This window comes from Schistocerca americana, chromosome 1 (assembly GCF_021461395.2).
Source record: "Schistocerca americana isolate TAMUIC-IGC-003095 chromosome 1, iqSchAmer2.1, whole genome shotgun sequence".
NCBI classification, from domain to species: domain Eukaryota; kingdom Metazoa; phylum Arthropoda; class Insecta; order Orthoptera; family Acrididae; genus Schistocerca; species Schistocerca americana.
Genome location: NC_060119.1, coordinates 556,844,484 through 556,866,236, shown reverse-complemented (window position 1 = coordinate 556,866,236; position 21,753 = coordinate 556,844,484). Strand labels below are relative to the sequence as shown.

The window sequence follows — 21,753 nt, the reverse complement described above, 5'->3', positions numbered from 1 at the left end:
TCACAGCCATTCTCAACACTGTGAATAATGACCGTTTGCTGTCTGTTGCTAAAGTATGAGGTGAACCAACTGTGAGCTACTCCCCGTATTCCATAATGGTCCAACTTCTGGAGCAAAATCTTATGATCAAAACAAAAAGCCTTATTTAAATCAAAAAATATACCAAGCGTTCGAAACCTTTTGTTTAATCCATCCAGTACCCACAGAGAAAAGATGGTTCAAATGGCTCTGAGCACTATGCGACTAAACTTCTGAGGTCATCAGTCGCCTAGAACTTAGAACTAATTAAACCTAACTAACCTAAGGACAGCACACACATCCATGCCCGAGGCAGGATTCGAACCTGCGACCGTAGCGGTCACGCGGTTCCAGACTGAAGCGCCTTTAACCGCACGGCCACACCGGCCGGCACAGAGAAAAGAAAATATGCCTTTTTTTCAGTAGTTAAACCACTTCTAAACCCGAGCTGTACATTTGACAGCAAATTGTGTGATATAAAATGTTCAATTATACTCACATAAACAGCCATTTCAATAACGTTTGCAAACACTGATGGCGTAGCAGTAGGTCTAAAATTATCAACATTATTCCTTTCTCCCTTTTTATAGAGCGGCTTTACTACTGAGTACTTTAATCGTTCAGGAAATTGATCATTCCTAAAGGAAAAATTACAAATGTGGCTAAATACTGGGCTAATATGTGCAGCACAGTACTTTAATATTCTGCTAGACACTCCATCATAACCATGAGAGCCCTTAGTCTTCAGTGATTTAATTATTGACTCAACCTTCCTCTTGTCTGTAACACAGAGGAGTATTTCAGACATCAATCTCACTGTAGAAACTAAATTTTTATTTAATTCACCAGGAGTGCTCAGAAAATGATTGTTAAATACCGTATATGTATTGGACTTATCAGTAACAGAAATATTTTTACTGCGAACTGACTTAATATCGTCGACCTTGTGCTGCTGACCAGACACTTCCTTCACAACTGACCATATGGTTTTCATTTTATCCTGCGAATTAGCTATTCTATTTGCATACCACATACTTTTTGCGTTCCTAATAACATTACTAAGCACCTTACATTACTGTTTGTAATGGGCCACTGTAGCTTGATTGTGACTACTTCTAACATTTTGATATAGTTCCCGCTTTGTTCTACAAGATATTCCTTATCCCACTAATCAGCCACCAGGGCTGCCTATTACTGCTAGTACCCCGTTTAGAACGTTCTAATGGAAAGAAACTCTCAAAGAGCATGAGAAATGTGTTGAGGATAGCAATATACAGGGTGGTCCATTGATCGTGACCAGTCCAAATATCTCACGAAATAAGCGTCAAAGAAAAAACTACAAAGAACGAAACTCGTCTAGCTTGAAGGGGGAAACCAAAGGGCGATATGGTTGGCCCGCTAGATGTCGCTGCCATGGGTCAAACGGATATCAACTGCGTTTTTTTTAAATAGGAACCCCCATTTTTATTACATATTCGTGTAGTACGTAAAGAAATTTGAATGTTTTAGTTGGACCACTTTTTTCCATTTGTGATAGATGGCGCTGTAATAGTCACAAACACATGGCTCACAATTTTAGACCAACAGTTGGTAACAGGTAGATTTTTTAAATTAAAATACAGAACGTAGGTACGTTTGAACATTTAATTTCGGTTGTTCCAATGTGATACATGTACGTTTGTGAACTTATCATTTCTGAGAACGCATGCAGTTACAGCGTGATTACCTGTAAATACCACATTAATGCAATAAATGCTCAAAATGATGTCCGTCAACCTCAATGCATTTGGCAATACGTGTAACGACATTCCTCTGAACAGCGAGTAGTTCGCCTTCCGTAATGTTCGCACATGCATTGACAATGCGCTGACGCATGTTGTCAGGCGTTGTCGGTGGATCACGATAGCAAATATCCTTCAACATTCCCCACAGAAAGAAATCCGGGGACGTCAGATCCGGTGAACGTGCCATGGTATGGTGCTTCGACGACCAATCCACCTGTCATGAAATTTGCTATTCAATACCGCTTCAACCGCACGCGAGCTATGTGCCGGACATCCATCATGTTGGAAGTACATCGTCATTCTGTCATGCAGTGAAACATCTTGTAGTAACATTGGTAGAACATTACGTAGGAAATCAGTATACGTTGCACCATTTAGAATGCCATCGATAAAATGGGGGACAATTATCCTTCCTCCCATAATGCCGCACCATACATTAACCCGCCAAGGTCGCTGATGTTCCACTTGTCGCAGCCATCGTCGATTTTCCGTTGCCCAATAGTGCATGCTATGCCGGTTTACGTTACTGCTGTTGGTGAATGACGCTTCGTCGCTAAATAGAACGCGTGCAAAAAATCTGTCATCGTCCCGTAATTTCTCTTGCGTCCAGTGGCAGAACTGTACACGACGTTCAAAGTCGTCGCCATCCAAATTCCTGGTGCATAGAAATATGGTACGGGTGCAATCGATGTTGATGTAGCATTCTCAACATCGACGTCTTTGAGATTCCCGATTCTCGCGCAATTTGTGTGCGGATTAACCGCGACAGCAGCTAAAACACCTACTTGGGCATCATCATTTGTTGCAGGTCGTGGTTGACGTTTCACATGTGGCTGAACACTTCCTGTTTCCTTACGTAACGCAACTATCCGGCGAACGGTCCGGACACTTGGATGATGTCGTCCAGGATACCGAGCGGCATACATAGCACACGCCTGTTGGGCATTTTGATCGCAATAGCCATACATCAACACGATATCGACTTTTTCCGCAATTGGTAAACGGTCCATTTTAACACGGGTAATATATCACGAAGCAAATACTGTCCGCACTGGCGGAATGTTACGTGATACCACGTACTTATACGTTTGTGACTATTGCAGTGCCATCTATCACAAAGCGGAAAAAGTAGTCCAACTAAAACACTCATATTTCTTTAAGTACTACGCGAATACGTAATAAAAAATGAGGGTTCCTATTTTAAAAAAACGCAGTTGATATCCGTTTGACCTATGGCAGCACCATCTAGCGGGCCAACCATAGGGCCATCTGGTTTCCCCCTTCAAGCTAGACCATTTTCGTTCTTTGTAGTTTTTTCGTTTGATGCTTATTTCGTGAGATATTTGGTCCGGTCACTATCAATGAATTACCCTGTATTTATCATCTATGTTATCGGCACTATAAAAATCCTGCCACCCTTGTTCCTTGATAAGGTTTAAAAAACTCTCTATTGTTGTTGGATTAACTTTCCTACATAGTTTGTAATTAAATGTGACATTTGTTTGAGTACTAAAGGCTTTAGTCTTAAAATTTGTGCATCATGGTTTGAAAGGCCATTCACCCTTTTACTAACAGAATGCCCATCTAGTAATGAAGAATGAATAAATATATTGTCTATGGCTGTGCTACTGTTCCACTGCGCCCTAGTTGGAAAAAACACCGTCTGCATCAGATCATATAAATTTATGAGATCCACCAGCATCCTTTTTCTTGCACAATCGTGTAGAAATTAATATTGAAGTCACCAATATAACTAATTTCTGGTACTTCCTACAAAGTGAATCAAGAACCATCTCTAGCTTGAGCAGAAATGCTCTGAAGTCAGAGTTAGGGGGCCTATAAACAACAACAATTAGCAGTTCAGTTTCGCTAAATTCAATTGCCCCTGCACAACATTTCAATATCTGTTCAGTGGAGTGCAGTGACACATCTACGGAGTCAAATGGAATACTGTTTTTTACGTGCATAGCCACTCCCCTATCCCGCAAGGAACTCGTTGAAAAACAGCCAGCTTATCTGTATCCTGTTAAAGGAAGCCTCTGCATTGTGAAATTATTTAACTGCTGATCTGATATACCAATAATTTCAGAGACAACATCTATAAGCAGTTCACTAACTTTATCTCTAATACCTCTTATATTTTGATGAAATATGTTAATTCCTTCTCTACTTGGAAACATTACATCCTCAGAAGGCGAGCCCTTAGTTAGAGGAACTTCCTTAAAGCAGGTATACTTGTCAGCTGAATTAAGTCTCAAAAAAGGTGCAACTCTAACACCAACTACTAAAGGAATTTTTCCTTGAGTGATCCCATCACACCCCACTACACTGTCACCTATAAGCTTTGCCGCCTCCCCTTCCCATACCTATTGAGGTACAGGCCATGCCTAGTGAATCCCGATCTACTGATAGACTCAACTGGCACCACTGAGATGTGACCTATGCCCTCTGTCATCAGCGCTTTCCCCAGCGCCATGTTAACGCGACTAACAGCCGCATTCAGATGAGGCCGATCATGACGGTGAAACAGTTGCACGAAATGCACATTTGTGCAACCAGTTTGAGTAGCTATCTCCACCATGTCAACACATTCATCATATTCCCCATCCCTATCAGGACTGTTCCCTGCACTGCCCACTACCACTACCTCATCCTCCTTCGTAAAATCCGTACGCAACTCCCCTATGCTGTCAGTCACTTGAGCCAACCCTGCACTAGGCTTCACAATGCTGGTGACGGGATACTCACTCTGATTCAGTTCTTTACACTACTCTATCCTGTGCAATTTTCTCCGTATCTGCATAACTACTGCAGCGGCATCCATTCGAATGTGCTTACTGTACTCAAGCCTTAGTGTCCGTCCACAATTTTACCTCCGACTCTTCCCTCTCCTACCGTATTGACAATCCATTGATGCCTCATGGTGACTATCAATCGACAGCTTCTTGTATTCAACTTGTGTCGTATATTTCTCTTCTCCCAAATTCCACTTACAATCTCTTCTTTAGTTAGCCCTCAATACATTTAATCCGGCATTCTTCCATGGCACCACATTTTAGAAGCTTCAAGTCTTTGTCTGAACTGTTTATCGTTCACGATTCACTTCTGTATAACGCTACACCCTTCAAAAATATATTCAGATACTACACCGAAGAACCGAAGAACCAAATAAACTGGTACACTTGCCGAATATTGGATAAGGCCTCCTCGAGCACGAAGGAATGCGTCAACACGACGTGGCGTGGACTCGGCTAATGTCTGAAATAGTGCTGGAGGGAACTGACACCATGAATCTTGCAAAGCTGTCCATAAATCCGTAAGAGCACGGGGGGGGGGGGGGGGGAGAACTCTTCTGAATAGCACATTACACATTGCAAGGCGTCCCAGGTATCCTTAATAATATTCATATCTGGGGAGTTTGGTGGCCAGCGGAAGTGTTTAAATTCAGAAGAATGTTCCTGGAGCCACCCTGTAGTAATTCTGGACGTGTGGAGTATCGCATTGTCCTGCTGGAATTGCCCAAGTCCGACGAATGCCCTATGGACTTGAATGGATGCAGGTGATTAGACAGGATACTTACGTACGTGTCACCTGTCAGAGTCATATCTAGACGTATCAGGGGTTCCATATCACTCCAACTGCACACGCCCCACACCGTTACAGAGCCTCCACCAGCTAGAACGGTCCCCTGCTAACATGCAGAGTCCATGGATTCATGATGTTGTCTCCATATCCGTACACGTCCATTTGGAACGAGACTCGTCCGACCAGGCAACATGTTTTTGGTCATCAACAATCCAATGTCGGTGTTCATGCGCACAGGCGAGGCGTAAAGCTTTGTGTCGTGCAGTCATCAAGGGTACATGAGTGGGTCTTCAGCTCCGGAAGCCCATACAGATGATGTTTCGTTGAATGTTTCGTACGCTGAAACTTATTGATGGCCCAGTACTGAAATCTGCAGCAATTTGCGGAAGGGTTGCACTTCTGTCACTTTGAACGATTCTCTTCGGCAGTCGTTGGTCCCGTTATTGCAGGATCTTTTTCCGGCCACAGCGATGTCGGAGATCTGATGTTTTGCCGGATTCTTGATATTCACGGTACACTCGTGAAATGGTCGTACGGGAAAATGGCCACTTCATCGCTGCTTCGGAGATGCTGTGTCCCACCACTCGTGCGTCGACTATAACACCACGTTGAGACTCACTTAAATCTTTATTACCTGCCATTGTAGCAGCAGAAACCGATCTAACAACAGCGCCAGACACTTGTTGTCTATTATAGGCATTGCCGACCGCAGCGCCGTGTTCTACCTGTTTACATATCTCTGTATTTAAATACGCGTGCCTCCTCCAGTTTCTTTGGCGCTTCAGTGTATTTTCTGACACGTAAATTTATATTCGATGTTAGTAAATTTCCTGTTGTTAGAAGCGTTTTCTTTACTACTGATACTCTTCGTTTTATGTCCTCTTTACTTCGCCCATGGTTAGTTATGTTGCTACCCAAATAATAAAACTCATTTACTACTCTTAGTGTTTTATCCCCTCTGCCATAACCTGATCTCGGTCAATTGCATTCCATTACCCTTGCTTTAATTTTGTTAATTTCCATCTTATAACATCTTTTCAAGACACTATCCATTTCGTTCAGCTAATCTTCCAAGTAATTTGAAATTTCTGACAAAATTACAACGTAACTGGCAAATCTCAACAGTTTTATTTCTTTTCTCTGAACTTAAATTCCGTTTCCAAATTTGTCATTCGCTTTCTACTTGTTCTGTGTACAGACTGAATAACATCGCCTGCAGGTTACAATCCTGTTTCATTGCCTTCTCAGCCACTGCTTCCTTTTCGTTAAGAATCCTGATCGTATTGAGCACCGCAGCTGACAGATTTTAATGATTAATGAAAACCACTTCAGCTGTATAATTACACATCTATTATGCTAGAAACGTTTTCGTTCTTAGAACATCAATACAGATCTTCTCAGAACCAAAGCGGTCATAGGACAATAAACATATAATTATACAACTGAGGTGTTTTTCATTAGTAATTACAATCCTTTTCATGTCATTCGGCTCTCATAACTGCAATGTGGTTTCAGTACAAGCTGTAGGTAACGTTCTTGAGGCTGGAGCTCCTCTGTCCGCGCTTCCTCTCAAATCCATTTTTTTTTTTCTTTGGGAAACGATCCGCCTTGAGCAAAACATGATTTTTATCTTTACTTTTATTTCCCAGACATGTTTCGCTAAAGTTCCAGCATCGTCAGTGGCGTTTTATCATCTTTCTACAAAGCTGGAGAAAAGCTCATTAATACTTGAACGCACATAAATTTGAGTTTTAAAACAGTATTTACAAATTGGAAAAACAAACAAAGTATTGTATATTTACTTTTTTACTACATGTTGTGGTTTTCTTGCATTTTAATGTTTCTTTTATTGCAGTTGTTTTCTTTCATAGTTTGTCATCTGCAACACTATAGCACTTAATGCAGAACAATAATTAATTTCGAAATTCTACGCCTGGGAACATTATGGTTACGCCTAGCATCAAATAATTCTGTGTGGAAGACTGTGTGCGTGTGTGTGTGTTTGCTATGTGTTTCACTTACTTTCTCTGGTTTCACGATTATCTTCAATAAAAATTACACAGTGAAGATAATGGGGAAACCAGAAAAAGTAAGTAAAATCTATTGCAAAAACACACACACAATCTTCCACATAGAATTATTTAATGTTAGGCATAACCACAACATTTCTGGTAGTAAAATTTCGAAATAAATTACTGTTATACGTTAAGTTCTATGTGGTTGCAAAGGACAAATCGTGAAAGAACACAACTGCAACAAAAAACATAAACATCCAGGAAAACCACAACATGTGGTGAAAAGGTACACATACAAAACTTCATTTGTTTTTCAAAATTGTAAATACTGTCTTAAAAACTCAAATTTATGTGTGTACATGCAATGTTGCTTCTGCAGGATTTTGTGCACGAACTGACCTCTCAGTCATGTCCCATAAATGTTCGATGAGTGGGTAGATCATTCGATCGAATTGTCCAGGATGCTCTTGAAACCAATCGCAGACAATTTTGGCCAGCGACATGGCGCATTGTAATCAATGAATATTGCATCGTTGTTTGGGAACATAACATCCATGAATGGCTGAAAATAGTCATCCAGAGGGCACATTTCATTACTTACATTCGACAGCGTTACGGAGCCACCACCAGTATGCACAGCTCCTTGTTGACAACTGTAGCCCATGGCTTCGTGGTGTCTGCGTCACACTCGAAACATACCATTAGCTCTTACCATCTGAAACCAGAACTCATCTGACCAAACCACGTTTTTCCAGTCGCCCAGGGTCCAATGGATATGCTCAAGAGCGCAGGGGAGGTGCTGCAGGCGATGTCGTGCTGCTAGCAAAGGCAATCCCGTCGGCAATCTGCTGCCATAGCCCATTAACGCCGAATTTCGCCCCACTATCTTAAAGAACAAGTTCGTCCAACACCCTAAATTAATTTCTGCGGTATCCCTTGCGCTAAGGACTGACATGTCTCTATAAACGTCACTGCTCTAGGTCTTTAAGAGGAGACAATCGGCCAATGCGTTGTCCGTGGTGAGAGGTAATGCCTGAAATTTGGTATAAGCAATTGCCGCTGCACTCTGCTGTTGAGTGATGGCTGTCGGCCACTCAATTGTTCGTGGTGAGAGGTAATGCCTGAAATTTGGTATAAGCAAATTCCACCGCACTCTGTTGTTGAGTAATGGCTGTCGGCCACTGAATTGTTCGAGGTGAGAGGTAATGCCTGAAATTTGGTATGAGCAAATGCCACCACACTCTGTTGTTGAGTGATGGCTGTCGGTCACTCCATTGTTCGTGGTGAGAGGTAATGCCTGAAATTTGGTATAAGCAATTGCCGCCGCACTCTGCTGTTGAGTGATGGCTGTCGGCCACTGCATTGTTCGTGGTGAGAGGTAATGCCTGAAATTTGGTATAAGCAATTGCCGCCGCACTCTGTTGTTGAGTGATGGCTGTCGGCCACTGCATTGTTCACGGTGAGAGGTAATGTCTGAAATTTGGTATGAGCAAATGCCACCACACTCAATTGTTGAGTGATGGCTGTCGCTCACTCCATTGTTCGTGGTGAGAGCTAATGCCTGAAATTTGGTATAAGCAAATTCCACCACACTCTGTTGTTGAGTGATGGCTGCCGGTCACTGCATTGTTTGTGGTGAGAGGTAATGCCTGAAATTTGATATGAGCAAATGCCACCACACTCTGTTGTTGAGTGATGGCTGTCGGTCACTGCATTGTTCGTGGTGAGAGGTAATGCCTGAAATTTGGTATAAGCAAATTCCACCGCACTCTGTTGTTGAGTGATGGCTGCCGGTCACTGCATTGTTCGTGGTGAGAGGTAATGCCTGAAGTTTGGTATGAGCAAATGCCGCCGCACTCTGTTGTTGAGTGACAGGTGCCGGTCAATGCATTGTTCGTGGTGAGAGGTAATGCCTGAAATTTGGTATAAGCAAATGCCACCGCACTCTGTTGTTAAGTGATGGCAGTCGGTCACTGCACTGTTCGTGGTGAGAGGTAATACCTGAAATTTAGTATTCTCGGCACACTCTTGACATTGTGGATCTGGGAATACTGAATTCCCTAACGATTCCCGAAATGGAATGTCCCATTCGCCTAGCTCCAACTACCACTCCGCGTTCAAAGTCTCTTAATTCACGTCATGCGGCCGTAATAACCTCGGAGACTTTTTCACGTCAATTTCCCGAGTACAAATGACAGCTCTGCCAAAGCCCTGTCCTTTTACACCTTGTGCACGCGATACTACCGCCATGTACTGTATATACGTGTGTATCGCTTTTTGTCGCCTCAGTATATTGGAAACTGTCTTGTTCTGTTTTAGTGTCTGGGGCCTTTCAGGTGTTACAAACTATTTCCGCTGCTGTACTGTGACTTATTTCAGTGTTTACTGGTCCGCAGCTCGTGGTCGTGCGGTAGCGTTCTCGCTTCTCGCGCCCGGGTTCCCGGGTTCGATTCCCGGCAGGGTCAGGGATTTTCTCTGCCTCGTGATGAGTGGGTGTTGTGTGATGTCCTTAAGTTAGTTAGGTTTAAGTAGTTCTAAGTTCTAGGAGACTGATGACCATAGATGTTAAGTCTCATAGTGCTCAGAGCCATTTGAACCATTTGTTTACTGAATCAGAGTACTCGTCAACTTCAATGTCAAGTACTTAGGTGGGAGTTGGGATGAGTCTCGCAACGAGGACTGAAAAGAACAATTTTGGAGGAAAATGACTTCTTCCTCAATACATTTACATTATGACGGTTGTTTTACATTTTAGTATCTTTCGTGCGATGGTTTGGACACTGGCAGCCTGACTGTGAGACCGTCGATCCTCGAAACGCTTTGTTATGCGATTATCGCTTTAAGAGGCGTTGAATGCCAGTAAAGTATGACTACTTGAGAGAAGCGCTCTCGGCCAGTCGGCGGTACGTACAGGAGGTGTAGCAGGTGTCGTTCTGCGCCTGCAGGAAGCACTCCTGGTCGGGGCGCGCGCTCTGCGGCGGGAACTCGCGGCCGCGCCCGTCTCGCTGTGACGTCAGCAGGCCGCCGCGACGCTGCCGCAGCCGCTGCCGCTGCGACGCCGCCTCGTCGGCGCCGTACATCATGGACAGGTCCAGGAACGAGCTCATCCGGTTCATCTGCCGGCCACACACGCCGCACCTTACTCACACCTCGTGTAGCTCCTCAATGTCCCTTACAATATTAAGGGGCTCCGGAAAGGCTCAAAATCATGAAAAGTTCAATTTCTACTTTTTTGCGTTTTCTGAATCTGCAGACTATTACCTTTTAATAGATATGTAATTTATTCAATTCCGAAGACTACAACTATTTTTAAATTTTTTTTGAAATGTGTTCTGCATGGGCGTGACCCACTGTGGCGCTGTTAAACTGCTGTCAAATGGAGTTATTATTAACGTCCGTGTTCATCAGGTACATTTTAGTGATGTGAGATAAAGTATGTGTTGTGGCTAACCTGTGATGGTTCAATATGTATCGCTGGTGTGATTGTCGATTGTTTCATGTTTATTTACTCTGTCGTTATCTCGAAAATATTCGTAATTAATTCTGTTTCTTGAGTCTCTGTTTTGTTGAAGTATAATAATGAGTAAAAGTAAAGTTATTAGAAATCCCCTGAAGGCTTTTAAGAAAAGGAGAAATGTTGGAAAGCCAAAGGTATGTGTTATTACTGTAAACAATAAAGACGATAACCAAGTGAGTGAACCTAACCTCTCAAGTATACCTGCCCATAGCAGTCAAAGTGGGAAAGAAAATACTTCACAGAAGAAGCTTGGTTCAATGAGTGAAAACTATGAATGTTTTATGGGCGAATTGGATGTGAATGAAATATTTGATATGTCGGTTCTCAAAGGAATTTTTTCAAACTGTGTAAGATGTATTCATTGTATTGAAGTTGGTCTGGAACTCTCCATAATAAAGCACGTAGGACTTGCTAGTGAAATACAACTGAAATGCGATAAGTGTTCATACATGACCACCTTTTGGAACAGTGTTGCAGTAACTGCAACTGAAGAAAATGGTAGCAAAATCTACGAACACAACAACGAGCGATGCTTGCTTTAGACAAGGAACACCTTCGGGCTGCAGAGAGGGCTGTAAAGGGTCTAGAAATACAAGCAAGAGTAAACAGGAGGAGGAACAAGAGGAAGCTGGAGGAGGAGTTTGCAGAGGATGAAGATAATCCATCCTATGGACCTGGAATGCACTAAAAAGTTAATTCAATCTTTGTCGCTCGATTCCCAAAACTTTTATTTTCTCATACTAATTACATGTTTTCTAAGGCTCTTCCAAACATATTTGATTCAAACTTTCAGTAAATGTTACACAGTACCTTCTGCATAATTTAACACAGCCTTTTTCCAAAAAACTGTATATTTTTGAATATATAAATAAAAAATTGCAAAAAAACGTTGTCAATTTTCATTACAATTGAAAAAAAATCATCTTTAATAACTGAACAAAAATTTTGTAAAATCCCTGTGTTAAGTGTTAGCCCATATTCCAATAAATAATCTGTAAAAAGTTCAACTTCCTACCTCAAATACTTTGTGAGGAAAGATGTAATTTATAAGCGTTATTTTAACATTGCAAGTATAGGGCGTTCCGGAGCCCCTTAATAGTAACGTAATTTTTATGTTAATTTGCTGATTGGTTTAGATTCATTAAAATTTTACGGTCGAATTTTATCTACATCTACATTTATACTCCGCAAGCCACCCAACTGTGGGTGGCGGAGGGCACTTTACGAGCCACTGTCATTACCTCCCTTTCCTGTTCCAGTCGCGTATGGTTCGCGGGAAGACCGACTGCCGGAAAGCCTCCGTGCGCGCTCGAACCTCTCTAATTTTACATTCGTGGTCTCCTCGGGAGGTATAAGTAGGGAGATACCTCATCCAGAAACGCACCCTCTCGAAACCTGGACAGCAAGCTACACCGCGATGCAGAGCGCCTCTCTTGAAGAGTCTGCCAGTTGAGTTTGCTAAACATCTCCGTAACGCTATCACGCTTACCAAATAACCCTGTGGCGAAACGCGCCGCTCTTCTTTGCATCTTCTCTTATATGTTTAATTACGTATGACTGAGCAAGGAGAGTGATCAAAAATGGCTCTGAGCACTATGGGACTTAACATCTATGGTCATCAGTCCCCTAGAACTTAGAACTACTTAAACCTAACTAACCTAAGGACATCACACACAACACCCAGCCATCACGAGGCAGAGAAAATCCCTGACCCCGCCGGGAATCGAACCCGGGAACCCGGGCGTGGGAAGCGAGAACGCTACCGCACGACCACGAGATGCGGGCAAGGAGAGTGATCAATAACGTCCCCAAGTACAGGAGTCACTACACAGAGAGTAAATTTTAAGTTGACAAACCAGAATAACTCGAAAAATAAGCTTCACACGAAAAAATGTGCAGAATCCAAAGGTGATTATTTTCGAGGGGAACATCTGCTGGTGCTAAAATTAGGCCGCCAACCCATCCCCCTGTGATGGGGCGAGAGGCAACTTTAAAATTTCAAATGGGAACCGTCATTTTTTACTGCAGAATCAGATTATACATAAAAAACTACGTACATGTTGTCCCAAACATTTGTTTTGGTTCTTGGTAGTTGGCGCTGTAATTCAAGAAAACCAATGTTCTCATTTTTGCGTGGAAAATGGTTACGGATAAATAAAAAATACTTAATTCCTTAGTAAATTTTGATTCGCTAAAACTAAAACTCTCCCTCTCTCCCCATTTTACAAATATTGACCCGAATATGAAGTTGTGTGGCCTCGTGACCACGAAACAAACAAAACTTATCTGAATCTGCGGAAAAAATTAATATTTGGCTCAACATTTGTAAAACTCTAATTCCTCTGTCTTAAACCCCACCCTATGGGGAGAGAGGGAGAGTTTTAGTTTCAGCGAATCAAAATTTACGTACTTAATAACTATTTTTTATATATCCGTAACCATTTTCCACGCACAAATGAGAACATGACTTTTCTTGAATAACAGCGCCAACTACCAAGAATCAAAACAGATGTTTAAGACAAAATGTACGTAGTTTTCTTATGTATAATCTGATTCTGCAATGAAAAATGGGGGTTCCCATTCGATATTTTAAAGTTGCCTCCCGCCCCATCCGCAGGGGGCTGGGGTGGCGGGCTAATTTTAGCACCAGCAGATGTCCCCCTCGAAAATAATCTACTTTAGATTCTACACATTTTTTTCGTGTGAAGCTTATTTTCCGAGTTATTCTGATTTGTCAACTTAAAATTTACACCCTGTATCCAAAGTTTCAGTTTGATGCAGTAGTAGTTAATTGTTTAATTAAAATCCACAAGATGGCGACTAGTGAGAAGCAGCCTTTGCACGCTTTGAACTCGGCTGCTTGCGAGGAAAATTCTCTATCGCACCACCCTCAGATTTATTGGTAAGAGTGCGTAGTGGATAGCCCGTCAAAACCCGAACAAAGGTCAAGCATGAAAAGAGGAAGAAGCTGCACTTAACTTTGAAAAACAGCTAAACAGAAAGCCTGAACGGTCCGGGGACAAAAAGTGCAACTAGCGCAATCGGGAAGAGCAACGGTGTCGTGGTTAATTCCCCACCTGTGCTCCTAGTAAAGAAAAAATATGATCATGGTGTTGGACTGCCAAGCACATGAGCCGTGTTCAGACCTCTGTTGTGTCACTTTTTCTCCCTGTTCGCTGCATTCAAATTTGTGTCTGTGTCGCGGTGTAAGGTTCATTCGCAACAGCGATATGTAAGGAAGGGATCCATAATGTCAGTTGATTCCACACAACTTCTCTATTAATAGCCGCAAGCAAGTGGCTTTCGAATGGGGCCGGCCAGTGTGGCCGTGCGGTTGTAGGCGCTTCAGTCTGGAATCGCGTGACCGCTGCGGTCGCAGGTTCGAATCCTGCCTCGGGTATGGATGTGTGTGATGTCCTTAGGTTAGTTAGGATTAAGTAGTTCTAAGTTCTAGGGGACTGATGACCACAGATGTTAAGTCCCATAGTGCTCAGAGCCATTTTGAACCATTTCGAATGGGAACCGTAAACGTTTGATGACAAGGCAACGAGTCAACCAGGAAACACGTCTGGTGTGTCACACACAGAATTAGTGATAGTACATGTGTCATATGATAGGAGTTTCCTACCGGCACACCTAGAATGGACCCCTGGAAAGTAAGTGAGATTTGTCTTCTTGCTCGATTTAGGTATTCATTTGTATGTGAAAGTGACCACTACCAGGGAAATGATGAAAACAAAATAGTAATCAAACAAGGTGCAACAAATGAATGCAACAGTTTCACAATTAAACAGTTTCTCTTTTTGGAAGTTCTGACTTGAATTCTTTTGTTGTAACATAGTTCACACCCGACTGTTGTTGTTTTCATTTCATTGAGACGTGTGTGTGGTATTTCGCCTGCTCACACTATTCGTTACATTTACTTGCGACGGTAACGTATTCTTACCACAGACCCATATTCTATAACCAATGTATAGTGCGCAACTGCCAAGACTACAGAAAGAGAGCAAACGTTTCAGTGACCGGACGGACAGTTCATAATGTTGTGAAACAAAAAAATAAATAGCAAGAGAGAGTTTTGAACACGGCTCCCCCCCTTTGCGGCCGAACCTCGAGACCACTTCCCCACGACGCCGCGGCTATTCACGCTTGCTCAATATTACTCTTCCGTAGCTTTGATCCTTCACTGTTTCCATTTTTTTTCGTGGTTCAGTACACCTTCTTCCTGTTTTTTTGCTTGATCTGTGTTCAGATTTTGACGGTCTGTCTGCTGGGCCATCTTACCACTAACTCCGAGGGGATTGAAATGGGGAGTTCCCCCACTTAGAATCTCCTCCCTACTATGTACAATAGGTGCTTGCCGAATGCCATTCCACCAGTTCCTCCCAGTTCCAGAGGGTGCTTACAGGCGCGCGTCCAACGTCGCTAGAGGGTTGATAACAAGCAGACGTAGGCGCTCATCTGTTTTTCGGAAGTGGATCAAATAAAACTGCAAGCACACTTAGCCTCACTGTCACACTGTTCCTGCTCTTCGTTCAGATCATATGTCACGCAGGGCAAAGGAGACGGACCATCAGTTCAACAGCTGTTAGCCTGGGGCATCCGTCTTGGTCTGTTTCCTATACAGACTGGAGCGCATGTTTAGCAAGTGTTGTCTAGCCCAGGAATTGAAGCAATCCTCAGTGCATTAAGCCGCGTTATACGCAATATTAATTTCACCAACCATGACGCGATGTTATTAGTAATTGATCACCGCCGTAGCTGCCGCATCGTCAGATATTGCCGCTTACTAGTCATAACTCGCAGCCAAGCCAGGTAAACAACCCGTGTCGGGAGCTCACTTCTTCACAAGAGTTATCATCCTTGCTAAACCTCCCTTGCTCTTCCCAACCATTTATCAATACATCGGGCTTGGATATTATTCTTAAGTTGTGTTTCTCATATCGGTAGTAGGCTTGGGGCACAACCAGTTATGGCTGTTTTCACTACCTTGCTTGCGATTGGGACAGACCCTATTTTAATTTCTCGTTTAAAATTTTTGTTAACGATTCCCATGAAACATTACGCTGCAGTAGCTGCTTTGTACAGTTGTCAGTACTGTACAAGGTTTGTCCGGAAAATACGTATAAAAGTTGAATAATAACTTTATTTTACAATTATTCAGGTATTACAATATGGTCTGCTTCAAAGTACTCGCCCTGAGACGCGATACACTTCTGCCAACGCCGTTTCCACTGTTGATAACATTGCTGAAAGTCTTCAGTTGTGATGTTGTTCAGTTGCCGTGTCGTTTCCGCCTTGATGGCTTCCAGATCTCCCAAGTGCCGCCCCCGAAGTACCATTTTGCATTTCGGTAACATGAAGAAGTCACACGGGGCTAAATAGGGGGAAAAAGGCGGGTGGTCTGTCACGGTGATTGAACTTCGGGCCAAAAACTCGCGCACAACGAGCGACGTGTGAGCGGGCGCATTGTCGTGATGAAGGATGCACCTGCCCCCTTTTGCCAACTCCGGTCGAACTCGGGCCACACGAGCTCTGAGACGTGTCAGAACTTCAACGTCAATATTTCCGTTCCCTCTTTGGCCGGGAGGAACAAATTCCTTGTGAACAATGCCCCTAGAATCAAAGAAAACAATCAACATTGTCTTCACATTGGACCTTGATTTTCGCGACTTTTTTGTTCTCGGTTCTCCTGCTAGTTTCCATTCCTTGCTTTGAGATTTGAGCTCCATATCGAATTCGTAAAACCAGGACTCGTCTCAGTGATGACTCGGTTGAGAAAGTCCCCTCGTTCCTCTGTTTCCAACCAATCCTCACAGCACTCAACCCTCTTTGCTTTCTGTTCTTGCGTCAAGAGCTTCGGTACGATTTTCGCACACAATTTCTTCATTTCAAGTTTTTGTGTCAGGATTTCGTGAACGATTGTTTTGGGGATTGACAGCTCGTCAGCAATCATTCCGACTCTCAATCTACGGTCTTTAAGAACACAAGCCCGAATTCGTTCAACATTTGCATCGGAACTCGATGTCGACGGGTGTCCTGGACGAGGGTCATCGTTCACTTCTTCTCGGCCATCCCGGAACCTTTTTAACCACTTGTTCACGGTTGGTTGCTTCAGAGAATTGTCTCCGTATACCTGTTTCAAACACTCAAAAATCTCACGGCCGTTCTTGCCTAGCTTTGCAAGAAACTTGATGTTGACGCGCTGTTCCTCAATCAGAGAGAGCCCCATGCCGATGGCAGGTGAAAAACGGTAACTGTCAACAAGCTGCCGCACACTCCCACCTTCACGCAGAGTGCTCTGACTCGAACTGAGCGTTGATGGGATTGATTACAGCAGTAGTCCCACTTGGCGGTGACTGCAACTTGTAACATAAAGACATTATTCAACTTTTATACGTATTTTCCGGACAAACCTCGTATATTGTCAGCGACAACCTTTCTGCACAAATTTCGTTATTTATTGAACACTTCAACATTCTTATTTACCACATGTCTGCCTTCTGATTATGCTATTTTGTTGAAACTGCTGTAGTGGTGTTCTCATATTTTCTGCTTTGCTTTCATTCCAGCCAATTTCATGTTCTGGGACAAAACGGTCATGTCTGTAAGTAAGTGAATGGATCCGATTGTTAATTTCCAACAGTTTTAGCAAACAACCGCAGCCGTCAGTTTACCTATCACATATGCAATAATAGCAGCATTCATTCATGCTATGCCAGTTCAACAATATCGGCTCCTTCCCGCATACGTGTGCATACTGGAAACTCAGAAACCTTGAGATAGGTACGTGACAAGGAAAATACCCTCACTACCTTTAATCAAAAAATGCTCAAATGTGTGTGAAATCTTATGGGACTTAACTGCTAAGGTCATCAGTCCCTAAGCTTACACACTACTTAACCTAAATTATCCTAAGGACAAACACACACACCCATGCCCGAGAGAGGATTCAAACCTCCGCCGGGATCAGCGCCACAGTCAGTGACTGCAGCGCCTTAGACCGCTCAGCTAATCCCGATGATGACAATGGCATTGTGAGACAGATGGTATTGTGACACCTTTTTCTTCTTCTTTTTTTTGAGGTGGGTTTATGCAATCCTCCGCGAATTCTTCTCTTGTGCCAAACCCTTCATCCCATAGTAGCACTTACAACCTACGTCCTCAATTATTTACTGGACGTATTCCCACCCCTGTCTTCCTCTACAGCTTTTTCCCTCTACAGCTCCCTCTAGTACCACGGAAGTCATTCCCTCATGTCTTAACAGATGTCCTGTCATCCTGCTCCTTCTTCTTGTCAGTGTTTTCCACATATTCCTTTCCTCTCCGATCCTCTGCAGAACCTTCTCATTCCTTATGTTATCAGTCCACCTAATTTTCAACATTCGTCTGTAGCACCACATCTACTGTTCCAGTTTTCCCACAGCCCATGTCTGACTACCGTAAAATGCTGTGCTTCAAACGCATATTCTCAGAAATTTCTTCCTCAAATTAAGACCTATGTTTGATACTAGTAGATTTCTCTTGGGCAGGAATGCCCTTTTTGCCAGTGCTAGTCTGCTTTTAATGTCCTTGCTCTGTCCGCCATTGGTTATTTTACTGCCTAGGTAGTAGAATTCCTTAAGTTCATCTACTCTGTGACCGTCAGTCCTGATGTTAAGATTCTCGCTGTTCTCATTTCTGCTATTTCTCATTACTTTCGTTTTTCTTCGATTTACTCTCAATCCACATTCTGTACTCATTTGACTGTTCATTCCCTTCAGCATATCCTGTAATTCTTCTTCTCTTTTACTCAGGATAGCAATGTCATCTGTGAATCGTATAATAAACATCCTCTCACCTTGAATTTTAATCACACACTTGAACCTTTCTTTTATTTCCATCATTGCTTGTTTGATATATAGATTGAACAGTATGGGTGGTATACTACATCTCTACTTTACACACTTTTTAATCCGAGCATTTCGTTCTTGGTCGTCCACTCTTATTATTCCCTCTTGGCACTTGTACGTATATTATATTACCGGTCTCTCCCTATACCTTATCCCTATTTTTGTCAGAATTTCGAACATCTTGCACCATTTTACATTGTCGAACACTTTATCCAGGTCGACAAATCCTATGAACGTGTGATTTTTCTTTAGTCTTACTTCCATTATCAACCGCAACGTCAGAATTGCCTCTCTGATTCTTTTGCCTTTCCTAAAGCCAAACTCATCGTCATCCTATCGAGTATCAATTGCAGAAAAATGAACCAACTTATTTTTGCAGGCCTGGAAAAGACATTTGATAATGTTATCTGGCAGAAGCTGACCGGAGCGCTGAAGAAAGCACGTGAAAATACAGAAACATGAGAAAGTTACCTGGGTTCTACAAAGACGAAGTGACTGACTAGGAATATTCGTAAGGAACAAGAATAAAAAATTAGGAAAGGCGCAAAGCAAGGACGTGTTTTCTCTCCTCTTATATTCAATAACTATATCTATAAAACTATAGAGTAAGTTCGCGAAACGACTGAGATGAGTATCAAAATTAATGGACGGAAGACAGACTTCCTGTTATATGCAGAAGATATTCATAGTCCTCTGGTCACGGAGACGAAAAAGTACTAGAGGAGGTCCTCAGAATAATGTGAATGATTTCCCGTAAACAGCATGGTATGAGAATTAACAAGAGAAAGAGCTGAAGAAGGATATTAACCTCTAAGAATAAGAATTGGAAGAGAGCAGTTAGAAGTACTGCAGGAATCTGCCTATTTTGGAAGCAGGATGACAAGGAATAGTAGAAGCAAGAATGATAATTGTGAAAAGAGTGCAGCAGACCAAAATTTCGTTTAGTTTGGGAAAGAATTTACTAGCAAGAACATCAGTCTGGAAATCCAGAAACGGACTATGAAAGCATTTAATTGGTGTGTGATCCTATAAGATTGTGAAATTGGGACAATAGGAAACAAGAGAGAACACGGCTAGAAGCCTTGGATATTTGGTTCTAAGAGACCAGAAAGAGAGTAAGAACTACCCGTGAAGAAGTGCTGATAAGAATATAGGTAGCCAGATGTCGGTAAATGCACACCCAAGTAAGAGAAGAAAAACTCATAGGACACAAAACATCATTGTAACACTAGCATAATGAGGAATCGCCAGGGACGACCGAAGATGTAATAGATGCAGCGGGGTGTTAATGATATAGGCTGTGTTACGTATGGGGAAATCATGGGGAAATAAGGTAGAAGAGTTGAATGGGGTACAGATGCAAACCAACATCAGGGTCGAAAAGTAAAGAAGAAGAAGAAGAAGAAGAAGAAGAAGAAAAGCTTTGATAAAACTTTTTCAGTTGCGTAGGCGCGTAGTCACGTTGTTTTATAGACACTAAGTGGCGTATTTGTTACTCGGCCAGTAACGCGAGTTCTTTCATGTTGCTCGTTCAGTTTGTCGGCCTCCATAGCTGACTGGTCAGCACAGCTCACTCACATGCGGAGGACCCGAGTTCGATTCCCGGAACTGCCAGGGGATTTTTTGCTGGTGAGAAAGGCACGGGGTGCGCTCAGCCTCGTTTTGCCAGTTGAGGGGCTGCCTGGGAGAGCAGTGGCGGCACCAGGTCACCAAAACTGACGACGGCCGGGAGAGCGGTGTGCTTACCCCACGCTCCTTTCTACCACATCAAACTGGCAGAAGATGACACCGCGGTGGCTCAGTACCGATGGGCTGGTCACGAACTGTGGTGGGTTTTGCATGTACGTAGAGTCATTTTGGAAAGATCATCAGTGATTCCGTTTTCTGTGATCTCTTAGGTTTTCTTTGCGGGACTGGTTAATGGTGAGCGTCCAGGCGTTCAGTCAAGTTGTTGTTTCCGTATTTAATGTTACTTATAATCCGTCTTGATTGCAAAAATGTTTATTCAGATGACCGGTTTCAGTTCCTCTAGAACCATCTTCAGGTCTGAAACGATAATGATACTGATTTACTGTTTCACAAATGCAAACCTTTTTTTTATCCTGGCCGATCAACATCAAATGTACCAGAACGTACCTATAATTTCTTTTACAGGAGTAACCGTCCACACACAGCAACCTTCACATGCTGCGTCACATTAAATTGGCTAGCAGAATTCACGTCATTTATATTAATTATAAAACTACACTACTGGCTATTAAAATTGCTACACCACGAAGATGACGTGCTACAGACGCGAAATATAACCGACAGGAAGAAGATGCTGTGATATGCAAATGATTAGCTCTTCAGAGCATTCACACAAGGTTGGCGCCGGTGGCGACACCTACAACGTGCTGACATGAGGAAAGTTTCCAACCGATTTCTCATACACAAACAGCAGTTGACCGGCGTTGCCTGGTGAAGCATTGTTGTGATGCCTCGTGTAGGGAGGAGAAATGCGTACCATCACGTGATAAAAGTCGGATTTTACACTATCGCGATTGCGGTTTATCGTATCGCGTCATTGCTGCTCGCGTTGGTCGAGATCCAATGACTGTTAGCAGAATATGGAATCGGTGGGTTCAGGAGGGTAACACGGAACGCCATGCTAGATCCCAACGGCATCGTATCACTAGCAGTCGAGATGAGAGGCATCTTATCCTCATGGCTGTAACGGATCGTGCAGCCACGTCTCGATCCCTGAGTCAATAGACGGGGACGTTTGCAAGATAACAACCATCTGCACGAACAGTTCGATGACGTTTGCAGCAGCATGGACTATCAGCTCGGAAACCATGACTGCGTTTACCATTGACGCTGCATCACAGACAGGTGCGCCTGCGATGGTGTACTCGACGACGAACCTTGGTGCACGAATGGCAAAACATCATTTTTTCGGA

General features: G+C 43.0%; 1 protein-coding gene across 1 annotated transcript in view; it reads right to left on the bottom strand.

Moving 5' to 3' along the window:
* LOC124576936 (peroxidase-like) overlaps positions 1–21,753 on the bottom strand; it is a 169,004-nt gene that overhangs the window by 94,898 nt on the left and 52,353 nt on the right. The window contains exon 6 of the mRNA XM_047131216.1: positions 10,314–10,518. Coding sequence (XP_046987172.1) covers positions 10,314–10,518 — 205 coding nt within the window. The remainder of the gene's footprint in view (positions 1–10,313; positions 10,519–21,753) is intronic.